This window comes from Protopterus annectens, chromosome 8.part0 (genome assembly GCF_019279795.1).
Source record: "Protopterus annectens isolate FY-2018-M chromosome 8.part0, PAN1.0, whole genome shotgun sequence".
Taxonomy (NCBI): Eukaryota; Metazoa; Chordata; order Ceratodontiformes; family Protopteridae; genus Protopterus; species Protopterus annectens.
Genome location: NC_056741.1, coordinates 213,080,000 through 213,096,906, shown reverse-complemented (window position 1 = coordinate 213,096,906; position 16,907 = coordinate 213,080,000). Strand labels below are relative to the sequence as shown.

The following is a 16,907-nucleotide window of genomic DNA, read 5'->3' as shown; positions in this document are numbered from 1 at the left end:
ACTAAAAGCATGACATATAGAACAGGAGTCCTGCAGGTGAACAGCGCCCAAACAATAAACACAACTAGTGTGCACATCTGTCAGAGACATTTTCTGACAGCATGAGTCACACTTTTTGAAGCCAGATACCTTGGTATCTTTAGATATTATAGAAACAACAACAACACACAACAAATAATGAAACTATACTATAGAAACAAGAACAAATAAGAGTTTTTTTTTTTTTTACAGTTAAATAGAAGGAAAGCCTCTAACTTAAATGGCTATCCTGTGGGGAGGGAGAACTCTCTAATTTAAATGAGTTCAAGGGAACAGAAGGCCTAAGAGTTATGGAGCGACGGCCAACAAAGCTAAAATGCACAGAAATGCGAAAAAAGGATAAAGGAATATTATCTATATACTAAAAGACAATTACTTGACAAACTTTCAAGAAAAAAGTAACAATATATATTATCAAAAAGATTATACAAGCCAGAGCCAGTAAGGAAGCAACCTCACAGTTGAAGCGGCAAACGAGATCTGGGTAGCTGATGCTGGGCATTCTGGGATAAGGGCTAGCCTCGAGCCAGTAAACAGCTCTCGAGCTATAGAATATGGCCGAGTCAGAACCAAGGATCGGCTCCGAGCCCAAACAGCAAGAACGAAGGCGAGATAGTCAACTTAACGTCATGTATTCACTCTTGTTGGTGATTCTTGGGAAGAAAACAAGATGGTTGACAGACTGAATGAGAAATGAATCAGGAGGCACCTTTGGAAGAAATGATGGACTGGTTCTTCTGTCCTTGTGGATGACCAAATGAGGAGCCTTACAAGAAAGGGCTTGTAATTCCGAAACCCTTCTAGCAGAGTTGAATGCCACCAAAAATAAGGTCTTTCAAGCCAGATATTTAAAATAAACTGTAGCTGCAAGTTCAAAAGGCGACCTAGTCAAGGCTTGCAAGACAATGGTAATATCCCAAGGAGGAACAGGGTTCCTAAGGAGGGTGGAAAAAGAAGGTTTAAGAAAGTCTTACACAACTTAAGTACCTATGAAATGTCACATTTCTAGCAGCCTACACACATTTTGTGCAGCAGAGCATTCTCTGAAAAATAAACTTAAAAACCATAAGATAAACAAATGTAAATATTTTGTGAAAAATAAAAACTATTAAAACTGTCCAAATAGCAATGATAGAAACATTCTTTACAGTAATAATAGTCAGTAGACTGATACTCTTTTCCAGAAATTCTGTAATAGATTATAATGCACATAAACCACAAATATTTTTTGTAAATGTTCACAAACAAATGTTCACATCTTGAAAACTGTACTATCTAGACATATATCGGTAGAACATTTTTGTTAACCAAACATAAGCTTTCACATGACAACAAGAAATTTGTCTCTAAGTGCATGTTTACCAAGATATTTACAGAAATATGAAAGAATATGCTTAATTGTATAATTAGCAAAACAAATAATACTGGATATCTCAAGATGTGCAACTTGCAGTGCAAATATCAAAAAAGAGATTTCTTCAACATCTAACATTTCACTTAATACTATACAACAGCTTGTAAGTCACTTGTTTTTTAGTATTAAGTACATAATGAAAATATTGCTTATTTTCAAAATTACTAGCAAACAACTAGCAACATTTCTAGTATAGTGTGATATAAACCAGCATTGACAGTGAATTGTCTGCATAGTTTCTTCAGTTATGATGATGACTAGCCACTCCAGGCTTTCTTTCCCAGTCATTCCCATCCTGATATCTGCATAGAGACCTAAGTGCAAATAAAAGAGATTTTCCTTCTAGCTTTCCAATAAAAAATTGGATCCTTTCTCAGCCCCTCTTCTGGTGATCTTGGACTTCCTAGTGTCTGTCTTCCACAGTGGAGCTAACCACTCAGCTAGTAAGGTTCAGCTAGTAGCCAGCTCCAGGTTTTATGTTGGAAGAATCAATCTTCCTTTGGCTCCCTTAACTCACTTAAACCTAAAACGCCTTTTTTGTATACTTCCCGTCTTCCACACTGGTGCCTCACACCATACACCTCAATAACATGTAGGTCTCTCAGTTATGAAAACATGAACAAAAATTGGAAAATATGAATAATAAGTTGCAAATATTAATTTCTAGACTGCAGGACATTCTAGACTAACAATTTTAGTGTCATTTTGTTAACAATGCCTTGCTCTTTCCAATACTGACTATTATTAGGTGGTGAGTCACTTTGTTAAAGAAGCCAGACCCCAAAAGAATCTGGATGCTATAAGGCAGTATGGGTGTGAACTGGAAGTATACAGAAAAGGCATTTTAGGTTTAAGTGAGTTAAGGGAGCCAAAGGAAGATTGATTCTCCCCAACATGAAACCTGGAGCTGGCTACTAGCTGAACCTTACTAGCTGGGTGGTTAGCTCCACTGTGGAAGACAGACACTTGGAAGTCCAAGATCACCAGAAGAGGGGCTGAAAAAGGATCCAATTTTTTATTGGAAACCTAGAAGGAAAATCTCTTTTATTTGCACTTAGGTCTCTATGCAGATATCAGGATGGGAATGAATGGGAAAGAAAGCCTGGAGTGTCTAGTCATCATCATAACTGAAGAAACTATGCAGACAATTTGAAGGCTTAAATGTCTGAGTAAGGCATTCAGGATGGGTGAGACAGCACATCTGGGATGGAGTCCAGCACCAAAGCAGGGTGGTTTAGATTAGACCAGAGGAAAGGAAGCCACACCTGTCACAGCCAGAAGGGAGCAATGAGGATCATCTTAGACTTCCTCACCACTGCCTTCTGATGAAACTTTGAGATTAAGAGGTGCAGTGGGAAAAGCATACAGGAGGCAAGTGTGCTCCATCCTGGGGGATTAGGACAACATGCCTGCTGCACTTGGCACTGTACGGGGAGGCAGAGAAATCACAGCACGGCTGGCCCTAGTAGCCAAAATTCCAATCTGCCACTGTCAGGTTAAGTAACCACTCATAAGGGAGGAGGACAGACTTAATTAACCTGTCTGCTAGGACACTGCACTTTCCTGGTATGTGTGTTGCTATCAAAAAACAGTGAGAAGATATAAACCTCATCCTGTTTGTTTATGTCTGCCTGAATAGATAGTCTGAAGTCATGCAAAGCTAGGAGGACTGCCCTCACTTCCAGGATATTGATGTGAAGACTGACCTCGGGGGCCAAGTGCCTTGAACCATCTTTCCTAGGAAATGCCCCACCCACTTCACTCAAGCTGAGAAGAATCTGTGGTCACTGTAGCGTGGGGAGAAGGTAGAACAAAGGCTACATCTGAAAAACTATCAGATTTTAGCCACCAAAGAACACGAGTTTTACAATCTTTTTTGGGTGAGAAACACTTGAAAAGTCATGGGCTGACATCTGATTGACCATTTTGCTGATACGGTCCATTGGTGCACAGTTATGTGGTATCATGTAAGAGAAATCAAAGTGATGGTTGCCACTACTAAGCCATGGATACACAAAATCAATTTTGCACATGGCTTTTAATAAGAAAGAACTGCTATAGTCTGAAGTGTGGCATTCCTGGATTATGGAGTCTGGCTATTTGTAAGTTTGTGTCCAAGTCAGTGCCAATGAATTCTATAATCTGAATGGGTTGAAGTTTAGACTTGGCTGTATACACAGTTATACCTTTTTGTGAGCAAAGGTTGAGCAAATAGTCCATGGCTTGGAGAAAACTTTCCTGGTGGGGAAGGTTATGAGCCAGTTGTTCAGCACTCTGAGATGAACTGCAAGACTGCCATATACTTGATGAGCACCTGGGAGCTTTAGTGAGACCAAAGGGCAAGGATCAGAACTGGAAATGACTGGCTCCCAGCCAAAAGTGGAGAAACCTTTTGGAGTATCTGTCCATCTTTATGTGGCACTACGCATCACATCCAATCATCCTTCCTCAGCAATGGAAGAATGGACTTTACTGTGACCATCCAGAATTTCATTTGTTTCGCTTACTTGTTCAGATTACTGAGGCCCCAATTTTTCTTTGGCACTAAAAAGAGCCTGGAGTAAACTCTGGACCCTTGGTCTGGTGGGACCTGAAGGATGACTTGATTATTTAGCATTTTTTTTTTTAATTCTAGTGCTGCCACTCTTCTTTGGGAGGGTTGAACACTAGGAAGTTTTCTTGAGTAGGAAGGTAAGAAAGAAAAGGGATGGAATAGCCTCTGATTATAATCCTCTGACTCTAAGCATCCTGAGTGATGGATATGCTTAAAGATTTACCTTGATCTTCAACTTTAAATATCAACTGTTGTATACTATATTTATGCATGACTATTGTTTGTTCTTCTACCATTGTATAGCTTATTTATGTATGACTCTTGTTTGTTCTTCTACCATTGTATAGCTTCAACCTTGAATTTAGACATGTTCCAAACTGCAAAAAAAAAAAAAAAAACAGAAAGAAAAAACAATGTCCTTATATCTACATTATTTAAATTTTATAAATGTCTATATTTGCTGGAGCTGTTCTCTTCAGGCCTCCGCTGAAATGGGTTTCTGACCCAGTCAGACTTTCTCAGTCACTAAATATCAATAAATAAATAAATAAATAAATAAATAAACAAGCAAACAAACAAATAAACATCCAGGCCCTGGGATGCAGGAATAAGTGCTCCCCCATCTGCCTCCAGACTGTAGCAGTTGAGCAAGTATTCATGAGCACTGGTAAGGCCTATCGAGAAAGGACCCCAAAAGCCTTGGCCTTGTGGAGCACCTCTGCCCTTGAGGTGACATCCACCAGTAGAGTTCCCCCCTCTGCCTTTGGGGGGGGGGGTGTATCACCAGAAGTGTCGGGAGCAAAACCTTGTGATTTGCAGAACTACAGCTTTTTCCCTCTTTTATGGTTTCTAGAAAAGGACCTTTTGGGGGTAAAAAACAGACCCCCTACAACAGACACAGTTTTCCCATTTTGTTCAGTTCTGGATAGCATCTCTTTAACCTTTGGCCATAAAAGTGTTGAGCCATCATAGGGAACATTGATAAAGGACATTTTAAAGTGCCCCTCAAAGGCATACAGCCACATCCAGGCATGCCTCCTAACAGTTATGCAAGTGCTCTCAGGTCTTGAAGTTTCTTCTGTCATATTGAAAATGAAGTGTATAGACACATTCAAAAGAGATCAAACAGTGGCCAACTGTAAGTCAGCAGACTTCTTCTCTTTTGCAGATAGGGACCCTAAGACAGAATTGAAAAGATCATTGATCAAATCTCTGTGGAAGCACATCATGCACGCCAAATAGTTCAGTGCCCTAAGTGCAAAGGTTGCTGAAGTATAAACTCACTTTTTAAATCTGAACAACACCTTAGAATCAACAGCACGATCCTTGCTCCAATAAGGACAATCCTTTGGGGAAACCAAAAACTTATCAGGTTTACATGGGATGGGTTCACCCATGTCTGGTTCCTTCAATGCCTGCTTAGAGATCAGATCATCTATCTCCTCCATGGGAGAGAGCAACCATAAAGTAGATGGGCCAGCTCCAAAAGACTTTTAAAATACTGAATTCTCCTGCATGGAGGCTTCTGAAACCCCCACACCTTTCTGTCTAAGCAGTTCCAGGATTTCTCCTTACAAGACATCCTCAAGGGTGAGAATTTGGGGTACCCCTCCCCTTCACTGAAGTAATTATCTTCAGTTACAGACTCCTAAGGGAGTCAAAGGGCCTCATTTTGCACAAATGTTTCTGTCAAACCACTTCAGTGGTGTGTTATAGGGAAGACTCGGAAGCAGCATGGGAACCCTCAATGTGAACAGTTTCAAAGCTAAGAGGGGCTGGCTGGCCCAATGGGATATATAAAGTACAGAATCAGGACCCAAGAAACCCCTGTGGGGAAGAGACAGATTTGAGTGTGGAAGAGAAGTCTGCTCCCTTGAGCAAGACAGCACTCTCTCGAAAGCTTTGAAAGCAGAAGCCAAGCCTGGCCCTGAGACCCCTCCTAAAGGAGCCACAGTCCCTAACACACATTTGTCTTGAAGCCTGACACTAGAGCTGAGCTGTTTAGTGCTCCAGGGGGAAAGGACAGCTCTGAAAGCTTGGACTCGAGTCAGGCCACCCCCGATGCCAACACCTTGACTCTGAGATCCATCAGGGTCTGAGTCACTTGGTGTAAACTGGATCAGAGATGTGGTTAAGGTCAATGAAGATAAAGTCTTTGGATATGATGCACACAAACCATGGGAAATGCTTGGATCCAAAAGCTCCACGTGCAAAGGTTGGACTGGGGAAGGAGTAATAACATGAGGGAATGGAACTGCATCCACTGTTCCAACTGTTGTTAGAAGCAGGAGAACCTTCAACCAGATTTGGGTCCTGAGGAACTTCCTCATTATTCTATCCATGTCCACTTTGGAAAGGCTCCTGGAAGACTGCACTGACTAAAGAGATGAAGCAGTGGAGGAGGATCTGGCAGAAACATAGAAAGTTCTTTTCTGTCCAAAGGGGGACCACAGTCTGGGCGAAACTAGCTCCAAGGAGAAATTTGGTTCTGGCAAAGGAAGGGTGCCGGACCCAATGAGGACTGGATCCAAAACTCATGCTGGGTCCTAGATATTAGCAAGTTTCAGGGCCACACCTGAGAAATAGGAACAATATGGTGACCATTTTTTTTGGATTCCTTGGCTTCTTTAGAAATTGTTACTTCTGGCTTGTTAGCACTCTTCTCACCTTTGGACTTGTCAGAGGTTTTTCTGGCAGAAGGGGAGACAGCAGAAGAAGCAGAGTGAGGAAAGGAAGCTTCTCCCATGGATAAAAGATAAGACACAATTAAAACCAATTTGTTTCTCTTTTCAGTATTTGCTGTAGTCTCAAAGGTGGTACAAAATATGGCATTGCTCATCAAGATCAGCAGCCCCCTAAATAGAAAATGCAATTGGTGTTTGTGTCAGAGTTCAGAATTTTATGGTTGCAGGCCATACATTTTTAAATCCAGATGGCATATCAGCAATGATGAGAAGACCATACTAATTAACCTAAAAAAAAAAAAAAAACAGCAACAACAAAAGTCACAGCAAGAGTCACAACCACAAATAACAGCAACCAAAAAACACTTGTCAGAAAAAAAAAACTGCCCCAGAGTACTACTAATCAGAAAACACTATTACTTAAAGCTTAGATGGCAGGGGAAAGGGCGAGAAAAGGTGAAGGCAGAAAACTAGATTTCAAAGTGTTTTTTTTTTATTTGCAGAAAGAGTGGTATGTAGGACAAGAGGGTAAAAATGACAAATACAGAAGAGGGTATAACCCACAACTATAGTGAAATAGCAACAAATTAGTTTCGACTTAGATGTATCCAAGCCTAAGCAATGGAGATCACATTCATAAATAAGCTGCAAACAAGAACTGATATAACTCTATACTTGAAGGGGTTTAAGGATAAAGGGGAGTAGCCTGAGTTTTGTATCTCAAGTTTGAGACTGGCCAATGTCAGATCGATTTGAAAACACATCCACTGAGGAATGGACGCAAGAGATAACATTAGATCTATAAGAATAAGGAAATATGAGTAAACATTTTAAACACATAAAACTGGAAAATAATTCAAAAGGAAAACGTATTCTAGACATAAAATGAGTCTAGGACAAGAGGCATGCTCTTATGGTCAGCCAGGGAGTATGAAACTGGGTACCTCATGCAAGAATGATATGAGACATACTGAGCACTGGATAAGAAAAGGTGTGGGAGGGGGCTAAAAGGTGCATACAGTTAATCAAAATACTGTATATACAGAGTTGCAGTGTTAAGGCAGTAATGAGGGGAAGTGAGACAATGTGAGGCATACAGTGTTAGAAGAGGTAGAAAAAAAATAAACTCCAGCTAACTAGGTCATTGTTATCTCCTGTTAGCATCTCATTTCCTTTATAACCACAGTCATTAAAATTAGCTCATTACCTTCCTTTTAAAGTCTCTTCTAGTTCGGTCATCAATCCACTCCAGTTCATCTATTCTGGTCTTCAGGGCTAACTTGATCTCTGCTACTATTTCTTCAGCCTGCAGTCAGAAAAATGTTTTAGATTGTCATTCTTTTTCTTTCTTTCTTCTTTTGATTCTTACTCTATTCAGACCATACCTTCCTATATCCTTCTTTTATTCCTGCACTTATCAAATGCTTCCCAGTGAGACACCGTATGCAAAGAAAACAGGGTGATCCAGATAAACAGCAGTATACCTTGTGAAACAAAGATTGCATGTTTCAGAATGCTAAGGTAGTGTATCTGGTTCTGAGGAACATTTTGTCTGCCTATAACAAATGTATCCGATTACCACACTGTTTTGAAGTAGTGGAAAACTGCTGATCCCACACATTTAGCCTGCCAAGAAATAAAACCAGAAAATGAGACTCATTCTACTTAAATACCATTCAGTTTAATCCTGTAGAATAAAACCAAAGTACTGATGACAAGAGAAAAAAAAATAAGTAGAAAATAAACTGATTCTGCCAAAACACCCACAGAGGCCAAATAAGATTAGCTTCACTGTAGGTTAGAAAAGCAACAAGGAACACAAATATGGTGTCAGAAGTGAACCTCAGAAGAAACAATACTGCAAAGACGAGTACAAATAAATAGATGGGACATATTTTATAGAAGTAAACATCTAGTCATTTATTTATTTTATTTGTTAACTGGTTTGATAGGCCCAGTCCAAGGACCCTTTTTACCATGAACCAAGCCAAAGGCATCATCAGTTTTTATATATTGCATATACAAAGCATAACTATACAACACTACATGTTTTACAGCAAACATTTAAAAATTAAACATAGCATATTTATGTAAAATGTTTCTTAACACAGCAGGTGTTGCATGGGTGGAGCTGTCAGTTCAGATTACAGTAGAGAGTCAATTATCCTAAAGCAGTCTTCCAAAGTTTTTGGGTAAGAAAAATCGCAAGGTCTAAATATCGAAATGTTATACATATTAACTTGTGTGTGTGTTTTTTAAGCTTAAATGGCTGACAAACACTGATTGAGAAATAAGACATGCCAGAGGATAGTAACGCACAGAAATAATGTAGAACCACAGATGTACTAGCCTTAAATCGGTACTGATTCATGTTTGAAAAATATTTTCTATTGTCCCACTGGAATCACTGAATGGTAGAAAAGTGTACTCCATGCGTGCAGAAAAACAAGATTTTAGAAGTTTTTTTTTACCCAGCTCAATTATACTTTTGATTATCCAAACTACCCTAGGTCCCAATTAGTTCGGAAAATCAACTCTCTACTGTATCCGTAAATAATTCAAGGTTGAAAGGTGATCTAGCCCACCTACTTCCTCAAACAAAATAAGCAACATCAAAGCAGTGTACCTGAACAGACAGTGGAACTTACCACAACACAGAACATCAACACATTATGTTGTCAATGTCGTTGCTTTAATGCCCGGGTAGTGTATGAAATGAGTCCTGTACTATCCCACACACCTACTTATCAAAATAAATAAAAGACAGTATAGGATAAATGGAAAAATAGGGAAAGGGTTGGCATTTGTAGTGTGCTAGCATATAAATGTCAGTTTATTCAGCACTACTTCTTCACCCTTTAAAATGAGGAACAGCAATACTGATGACCTGCATCACTGATGCATATAATTTATTTCTTAAATATATATATTTTTTGCAGGGAGCCAAGATGCCCCGCACCCTGACCCTTCAAAACTACATACATTCTAGCTTCAAGCCTGCCCAACCCATAGGAAAAGACAAAACTTCCATATCAACAAAGTATAGTCGTTTTGGAGCAACTATAGCTAGTGTTAGCTATAAAATGAGACTCAAAATTCCTGTTTTGACTTGACAGGACTCAAAGTATAGTCATGTAAGTAATCTTAGCATCACAGTAGTGTTTGAAGGATCACTTTGCAGTGTTATCTATATGGGTTATATCCTGCTGAGGATATATAATAGCCAGACAGCCAGTAGAGAGGAAGGCTAAACCCTTGACAAGGGCAATCCTAGGAAAATAAAAGAAAGCACCATACCCAGGCAAAAATGACATACAAAAATAAGGGAGATGGAGGGAGGGACAGGAGAGTGGGAATGGCTATTGCAGCAGGGATCATTTGAATATCTACTGTTATGCTAAGTTTGCTTACACAACCGTAATATGTTCAGCACATGGATCAATGTTGCAATAGCCTCAGCTATATAGGTAAATTATCATAGCTTAGACAGGATGGGAGGAGGGAAGGATGAGGGCAATGGAGCCCCTAGAGAATGGTCTTAGTAAAGCCTGTCTTAGAACTGGAGAAGGAATCTGGTTCATAGAACTTTGTAAAAGTATGCACAGAGGACCAAGTTGCTGTTTCTAGAATACCTGCAGAATCCAAGTCTTTCCTAAAAGCCATTAATAAAGTCAAGGCCCTGTTAGTATGAGCCCTGACCTGCTTGGGTTTTGCTATGGTGGGTGGAAGAAAAGTTAATAGCATTAGAGAGACATTTGAAAATAGTCTGCTTTGACACAGGTTGCCCTTTTTTCTTACCTTCATAAGAAATAAACAACTGATCACAGTTCCTAAAAGATTTTGTTCAATACTTGGGTTGTCTGCGGAAATTCAGAGAATGGAGGATACTTTCTTCCTCTGTAAAGAAGATAGGATTCCATTTTATTCATAAAGGAAGGGTTAGTTCTTAAGGAGACCCTATCTTTGTGGAAAATGAGATAAGGCTGACCCTCCATAAGAGCTTGCAACTCAGATATTCGTCTTGCAGAAGTCAGATAAATTAATAATGCTGTATTCCATGTTAAGAGCATCAAGTCAGCCTGACGAGCTGGTTGAAATGGAGCAAGAGATTTTGTAACACAAAATGTACATCCCAAGGAAGCATCACCTGTTTCTTATTAGCTCCATCTGCAATACCCCTTTCAAAAATGTATTTACATGAGACTGCATTAAAAGGGGGGGGGGTTGCATGAGCAAACGTGCTTAAATGGCTGACAAACACTGATTGAGAAATAAGACATGCCAGAGGATAGTAACGCACAGAAATAATGTAGAACCACAGATGTACTAGCCTTAAATCGGTACTGATTCTTTTGTCAGTACCAACTAGAAAACTTTTTCCATTTACATTAATAATTTTATTTTTTAGAGTAGGTTTTTTTTTTGTCTCCTTTAATACCTGCTGCATGTCCTCAGAAAAAAAAGGTGCCTAAATGATATTAAGATTTTATCATCCAGACAGTAGTTGTAGTTGTTTTGAGTCAGGATGTCTCAAACATCTCTGATAGTTTGTGTGCAGATTAAGTCAGTGAGGAAGCTTGTGGTAATTGACCCTGACCATTTCCAAAAGAATGATCTTTGGGGAGTCCTTTGGAATCTTAGAATGACCCTGAACATTAGTGGAAAGGGTGGAAAAGCATACATGACCATTTCTGTCCATGGACAATAAAAATCACATGTCTCCCAGGCGTTCTTGCAGGGAGTCCTGAAGGGGAATTATACCAAATGATTGTTGCAACTGGATGCACAAGCATCTATTTGAGGTGTTCCCCACAGTTGGATCAATTCCTGGATGTGTTGCTCTGTTGATATGTGAGATGTCTGAAGAGTGAGATTATGCTGAAAATCTATATCCCAGGCTACCATGGCTAGTCTGCACAGAAGGTAAGATCTACCCCCCCCCCTCCGTTGCTTGTTTATGTGCCATATCACTGTGGTATTGTGTGTAAACACTTGTAGAGGTCCCAACGATCATAAATGATAGGGATGAAAGCACTTATAAGTGCCAACATCTCATTTTATGTTTGTTTTTGTCTGTCTTTTCTACTTTGAAGACTCTGCTTTTCTATCCTCACAGACACTGCTCAGCAAAGTCTGAGTTATCTGTTTTGACTGACTATGCAGGAGCTGAGATGAAGAATGGGAGACCTGGATTCTGAAAAATGTTGCACCACCACAAAAAAATTCACTTCTCACAAATCCCAAAACTGATCAAGGCTACATACACTTTTGATAACAGGATGTTACATGTGTAATGGGATCTGTAAATGCTATATGATCTACCTGGTCCATACAATGCAATAAATAAATAAATACCTTATAAGGTTGTAACAAGTGAAACATTGCTACATTCAGATTAATTACAGTGTTTCAGATTCTAATATACAGGCATCCAGGACACAACAGGTGAGCATCAAAACAGTTTAATACTATGGCAGCAACTAAGAAGCAAAAGAGAACTGTGCAGCAGCCCACACGTGCAAAGTTTTATGGATACACTTAAATCTACACTGCACTATAAATTACATCATTCCTTTAAGCTAAATGCTTATATAGACATTATTTAGTACTCTACACTGCTTATATAGACATTATTTAGTACTCTACACTATAAATATATATATATATATATATATATATATATATATATATATATATGGGTCCCCTTCACATGGTCGACATGTCATAAAGTCAAAGACCATATGATCGACTTTTGAAATGTTGACCATGTGGAACGGGCATCTCCATACACTGCGGAATTGAAAGATTTCCATCTTATGCACTGTAGTGCGATCTTGGAGTTGCTATATTTAGGCTCTGGGAGGCGTGGGGGGGGGGCGGAGGCCCCCATGGAGGTGCGGGGGGGGCTCGCCTCCCTGCTAGCAATGTGAAGGTAAGTGATTGTTTTTATTTTTTTTACATGGTCGACATTTTGAAAGTCGCTCATATGGTCTCGGCCACATGGTCTTCGACTTTATGAAATGTCGACCATGTGAAGGGGACCCATATAGATATATATATATATATATATATATATATATATATATATCTATACACACACACACACAAAGGACAAGACATGATTCATGCAACCATGTAAATTTATACATGTATACAAAAATCAGACAATGCAACAGAACATACAACACAAATTTCCAAAAACTAGATACAGCTCTGAATATAAGTCATTTGTATCACAACATAATGAAATCATTCCATTTGGATGTCTTTCTCATTAGTCTACTAAATCTAGATAATGCAGAGTCAGTTGCAGAAGGTAAGATTCTAGTTGGTAGAAAAGTCAAATCCAGTGCAATGTCATCATTAGAAAATGAAAAGTCTTGTATCTTGAGTCAGGATTCATACTGGTTGATATAGGGTCAGGAACAAGGCTGGTGAATATCTCTGCAATGGTCTTTTTGTGGCAATGGTGTCACATGCAGTTGAGTTTGATTTCTATCAGACTTCTCAGCATTCTGTGTTGAAAATAGTCCACTCCTGTATTAGTAATTTTAGTTACACCTAAACCTTAGAACATCTTTAGTCTTCACAGTGTAGGAATTTGATGTATTTGCCTGGTCAATCACAATAGCTTCCTTTTGTTATGAATGTTTGTCTACTGGATTCTGACTCTCTAGGCCTATGGGAAGATATGGCATTTGGTTACAGCTCTGTCACAGGCACTCTGTTGAAGTTGGACAAAAGTCCTTGACATACATGTATCTCATCCTGGAAAGTGTACATCTGGACAGATAAAGTAATTTTTCTCTTCATCTTACCATCCTGTCAGTACCATATTTTTAAGCTTTTGTGACTCCATGCCAAGTTAAGCATAACAGGTAAAGTCCAGAAAAAAGGGCATGTTGTCCAGAAATATCAAACTAAACATTAGAGACTGTTTTGCTGGCATTTTGCGATCCATGTCACTGCACACTGTGTTTTTAGTCTTGCGTATCAGAGACAGAAACAAATGAATCTGCAAAGCTTCCACTTAATTGGTTCACAAGCATGCAAACTGTGGTCAGTATAAGTTGAGATCATCTTGGTTGGTTGCATTGTGATGTCTAGTGCTCTACATTTGCATTCATATGATGTAGATTCTTTATCATGCCCTACTGTTCACAAGCCAAACTTCCCAAAATATTTACCTGTTCAATCAACACAACTTTAAACAGAAAATTGTATTATTTGCTTTATACAACCAAAGCAACATTTTTGATCAAAGGTTTTAGCTTGTAACCTAAATAACTAATGAAGCTTCAAATTCTGAGAGAAAACCTTGTATACATTGTTTCTTGAATGCACTCTGTTATGATTACATTTAGCAAGTATCACATTTAAAATCAGCTTTTCATATAGCGATTTTTTAACAGTGGCAACACTGTTGTGTTTCTGTTCCTAGTGAAGAAACAGTGTACATAAGCATCTAAAAACATATCAGCTGCATTCACAATCATGCACTACACTATCTTTAGTATACTTGAGAAAAATAGGCAGTTCACACTTTCTGCACTCTATATTAAAGGCTGGATATGGTTTCTTATGCTGCTAGCCATACCTTTAACAACATGATGATTGTTTGGCTAAACATATTTCAGTGTTAACTGCATCATACTGCTAATGTGGGGTGTGGATTTCTTCTAAAGCATGCTGTTTGAACTATTTTTCATAATGTGGATTTTAAATTCAATAAAATTTTACATAGATCCAAATCTACAGTGAATTCTTTAATTTGCTGCTCTAGATATATTCTCAGCTTTATCCATTATTAATTATTTTGACAAGTCTGCTCCTTACAGTGTCAGTTCAATGTCATATACAAGTCTATCTCTCAGAAGTGAATAATGCAGGTTATCTGGCTTTGGCCCTGTACAAGTATATATACATCCCTCTTTCATTCTCTTTCTCTCTGTATGTGTGTGTGTGTGTGTGTATATATGTGTGTATGTATGTATATATATATATATATATATATATGTGTGTGTGTGTGTCTATACACATATAAGTATTCATAGGTAGGTTCATAGGTAGGTACTAGGCTATCGGCCCTAGGGCCCATACAAGCCTAGCCAAAAAATGTACCCTGGCTTTCGCCACCCAAGAAAATTATTTTCCTGTGCCCCTGTCGAGCAGAGCCACAGAAGTGATCCCCGGGGTGAATTTCCCATTTCCCATCCAATCATCAAGATTTTTCTTGAAGAGTGCTAATGGGGAGCTCTGTTTGACATAGATAGGTAATCTGTTCCAGAGTATGGGAAGTCTCTGGGACAGGAATCTATCCCTCCAGCATGTTCTGTTTATTGTGGTGACAAGGATAAGGTCCCTAGAGCATGTAGCTTGGAGGGATTGGGATTTCTTTAAGTGGAGCGTGTCCAACAGCTCTGGGTTTGACATAGCTTTGTATGTTAGGCAGAGATCGCCCCTGAGTAGGCGATATGCGATGGAGTAAAGCTGTAGTTTTTTGAGACGGTCTGCATAGGGCATCTGTTTGAGGCTAGTAATCCTCTTTGTGAGGTATTTCTGTGGTCTTTCCAGCTGTTGTAGATGTCTTGTGAGGTACATACCAAAAGGGGCGTTGTACTCTATAATGGGTCTAATGAGTGATGAGTAGGGGGGAATAGGATGTTCAGGACGACCCCAATAAGTGCACTATTTCCTCAAAATAAGTAGATTTATTGCGGACACACAATGAAATGAAAAACAAGATACAAGTGGAAAAATGTTAAGCGCTTTCACTCACTGTGAGCTTCATCAGAACACTGTTATACACTGTAAATTCCATTAAATATACAAATTTGGCGCCAAAAAAACTCATCTGTGACGTGTACTTAAAGGTACAAAGTATGTCACATAATATTCATACTTTTTCCTTTTAAAAAACATTTATATGACACTCCTTTAAAAATGTATATATATATAAAATCTATATTGTATATTAAAGAGCATGTCAAGTAAAAAGAGTTGTATGTAAAAACTTTTGAAATAACATATGAAAAAAAATATATAAAAAACACTATGAATTGTATATAAAAAACACTATGAATTATATATAAAAAAATTATGATTGAATAAAACTACATATGACAATGACACTGGTCTGCGGATTGCGGCTCATATTCTTGAACCTAAATAAACACTTGTAAAACACTACTGGGAATCTAGTGAAAGTTGATATTCAAGTTTTAGTATATTACATTCAACATTAAATAACATATAATATATTTTACACATACAAACTGTAATGTCCCTATCCATGAAAAATCGATGAAATGTAAACTAGTATTTCTGTGAATGTATTCGTAGTTAAGCACATGTCTTGATGTTTATGTGCCTATTATCTATCTGTTTTCCATTTCCAAAATTGGTTTACAAGAAATAAAATCATTCAAACCAGGTGGGTTTAATGCATCCAAATACAATTGCCACCATATTTCTTTAAAATTCAACAATTTCTTAGTGTCCCCTCCTTTTGGATTGTTACATATGATGTCTAATATAGCAAATTTAAATACATGGTCATTACCCATTTTTTCTACATGTCTGGAAAGTGCATTGGTAGCATCTTTTTTTGTTATACTATAAATATGGTCATATATACGCTTTCTAAAATTTCTCTCGGTCTTACCAACGTAAAAGCTTGTACATGCCCCACACGTTGCAATGTATATTACCATCTTTGTGTTGCAGTTCCCCTTTTTTGGTTTAACCACTTGTTTGTAATTATTATAAATACACATTTTATTCACCTCTAGAATGTGTTTGCATTGATTACATGCTCCACATTTTCTAGTACCTTCCAAGGAGACCTTCCTATTAATGATGTTCATGTTCTGCATGTTTTTCATATCATCTCTGGGATTTTTTTGTAAAATTGTCTTAATACTGTCCCCCATTTTATACACTATTCCCGGTCTACTACCCACAATTTCTTTGACATTAGAATCAGAATGTAACAAATACCAAAATTTGTTCACTTTGTCTATTATTTTATCAGATATGGGACTGTAACATAATATTAATGCCCGTTGATATCCGAATGGCTCTTTTATATTAACAGAATTTAAACTTGTGTTGTGATTAATTATTCCTGAACCAAATAAGGGTTTATATTTTTTGCCCCACTCATTAATAACATATGTCCCTACTTCATTCAACATTTTGAATGGGTATCCTCTAT

At 38.3% G+C, this 16,907-nt stretch overlaps 1 protein-coding gene across 2 annotated transcripts in view; it reads right to left on the bottom strand.

Annotated features, from left to right (window-relative positions):
- The window catches only part of LOC122808703 (endothelin-converting enzyme 1-like), a 1,298,251-nt gene that overhangs the window by 916,892 nt on the left and 364,452 nt on the right, over window positions 1-16,907 (bottom strand). Inside the window, exons 1-2 of one of the 2 annotated variants that reach the window (XM_044079691.1) lie at window positions 8,077-8,211; window positions 7,899-7,997 (exon numbers count right to left, since the gene is read on the bottom strand). In XM_044079691.1, coding sequence (XP_043935626.1) covers window positions 7,899-7,997; window positions 8,077-8,196 — 219 coding nt within the window. In that variant the 5' untranslated portion in view covers window positions 8,197-8,211. Of the gene's footprint in view, window positions 1-7,898; window positions 7,998-8,076; window positions 8,212-16,907 lie in introns of those variants that run through there. The other variant, XM_044079690.1, reaches the window with a different exon arrangement.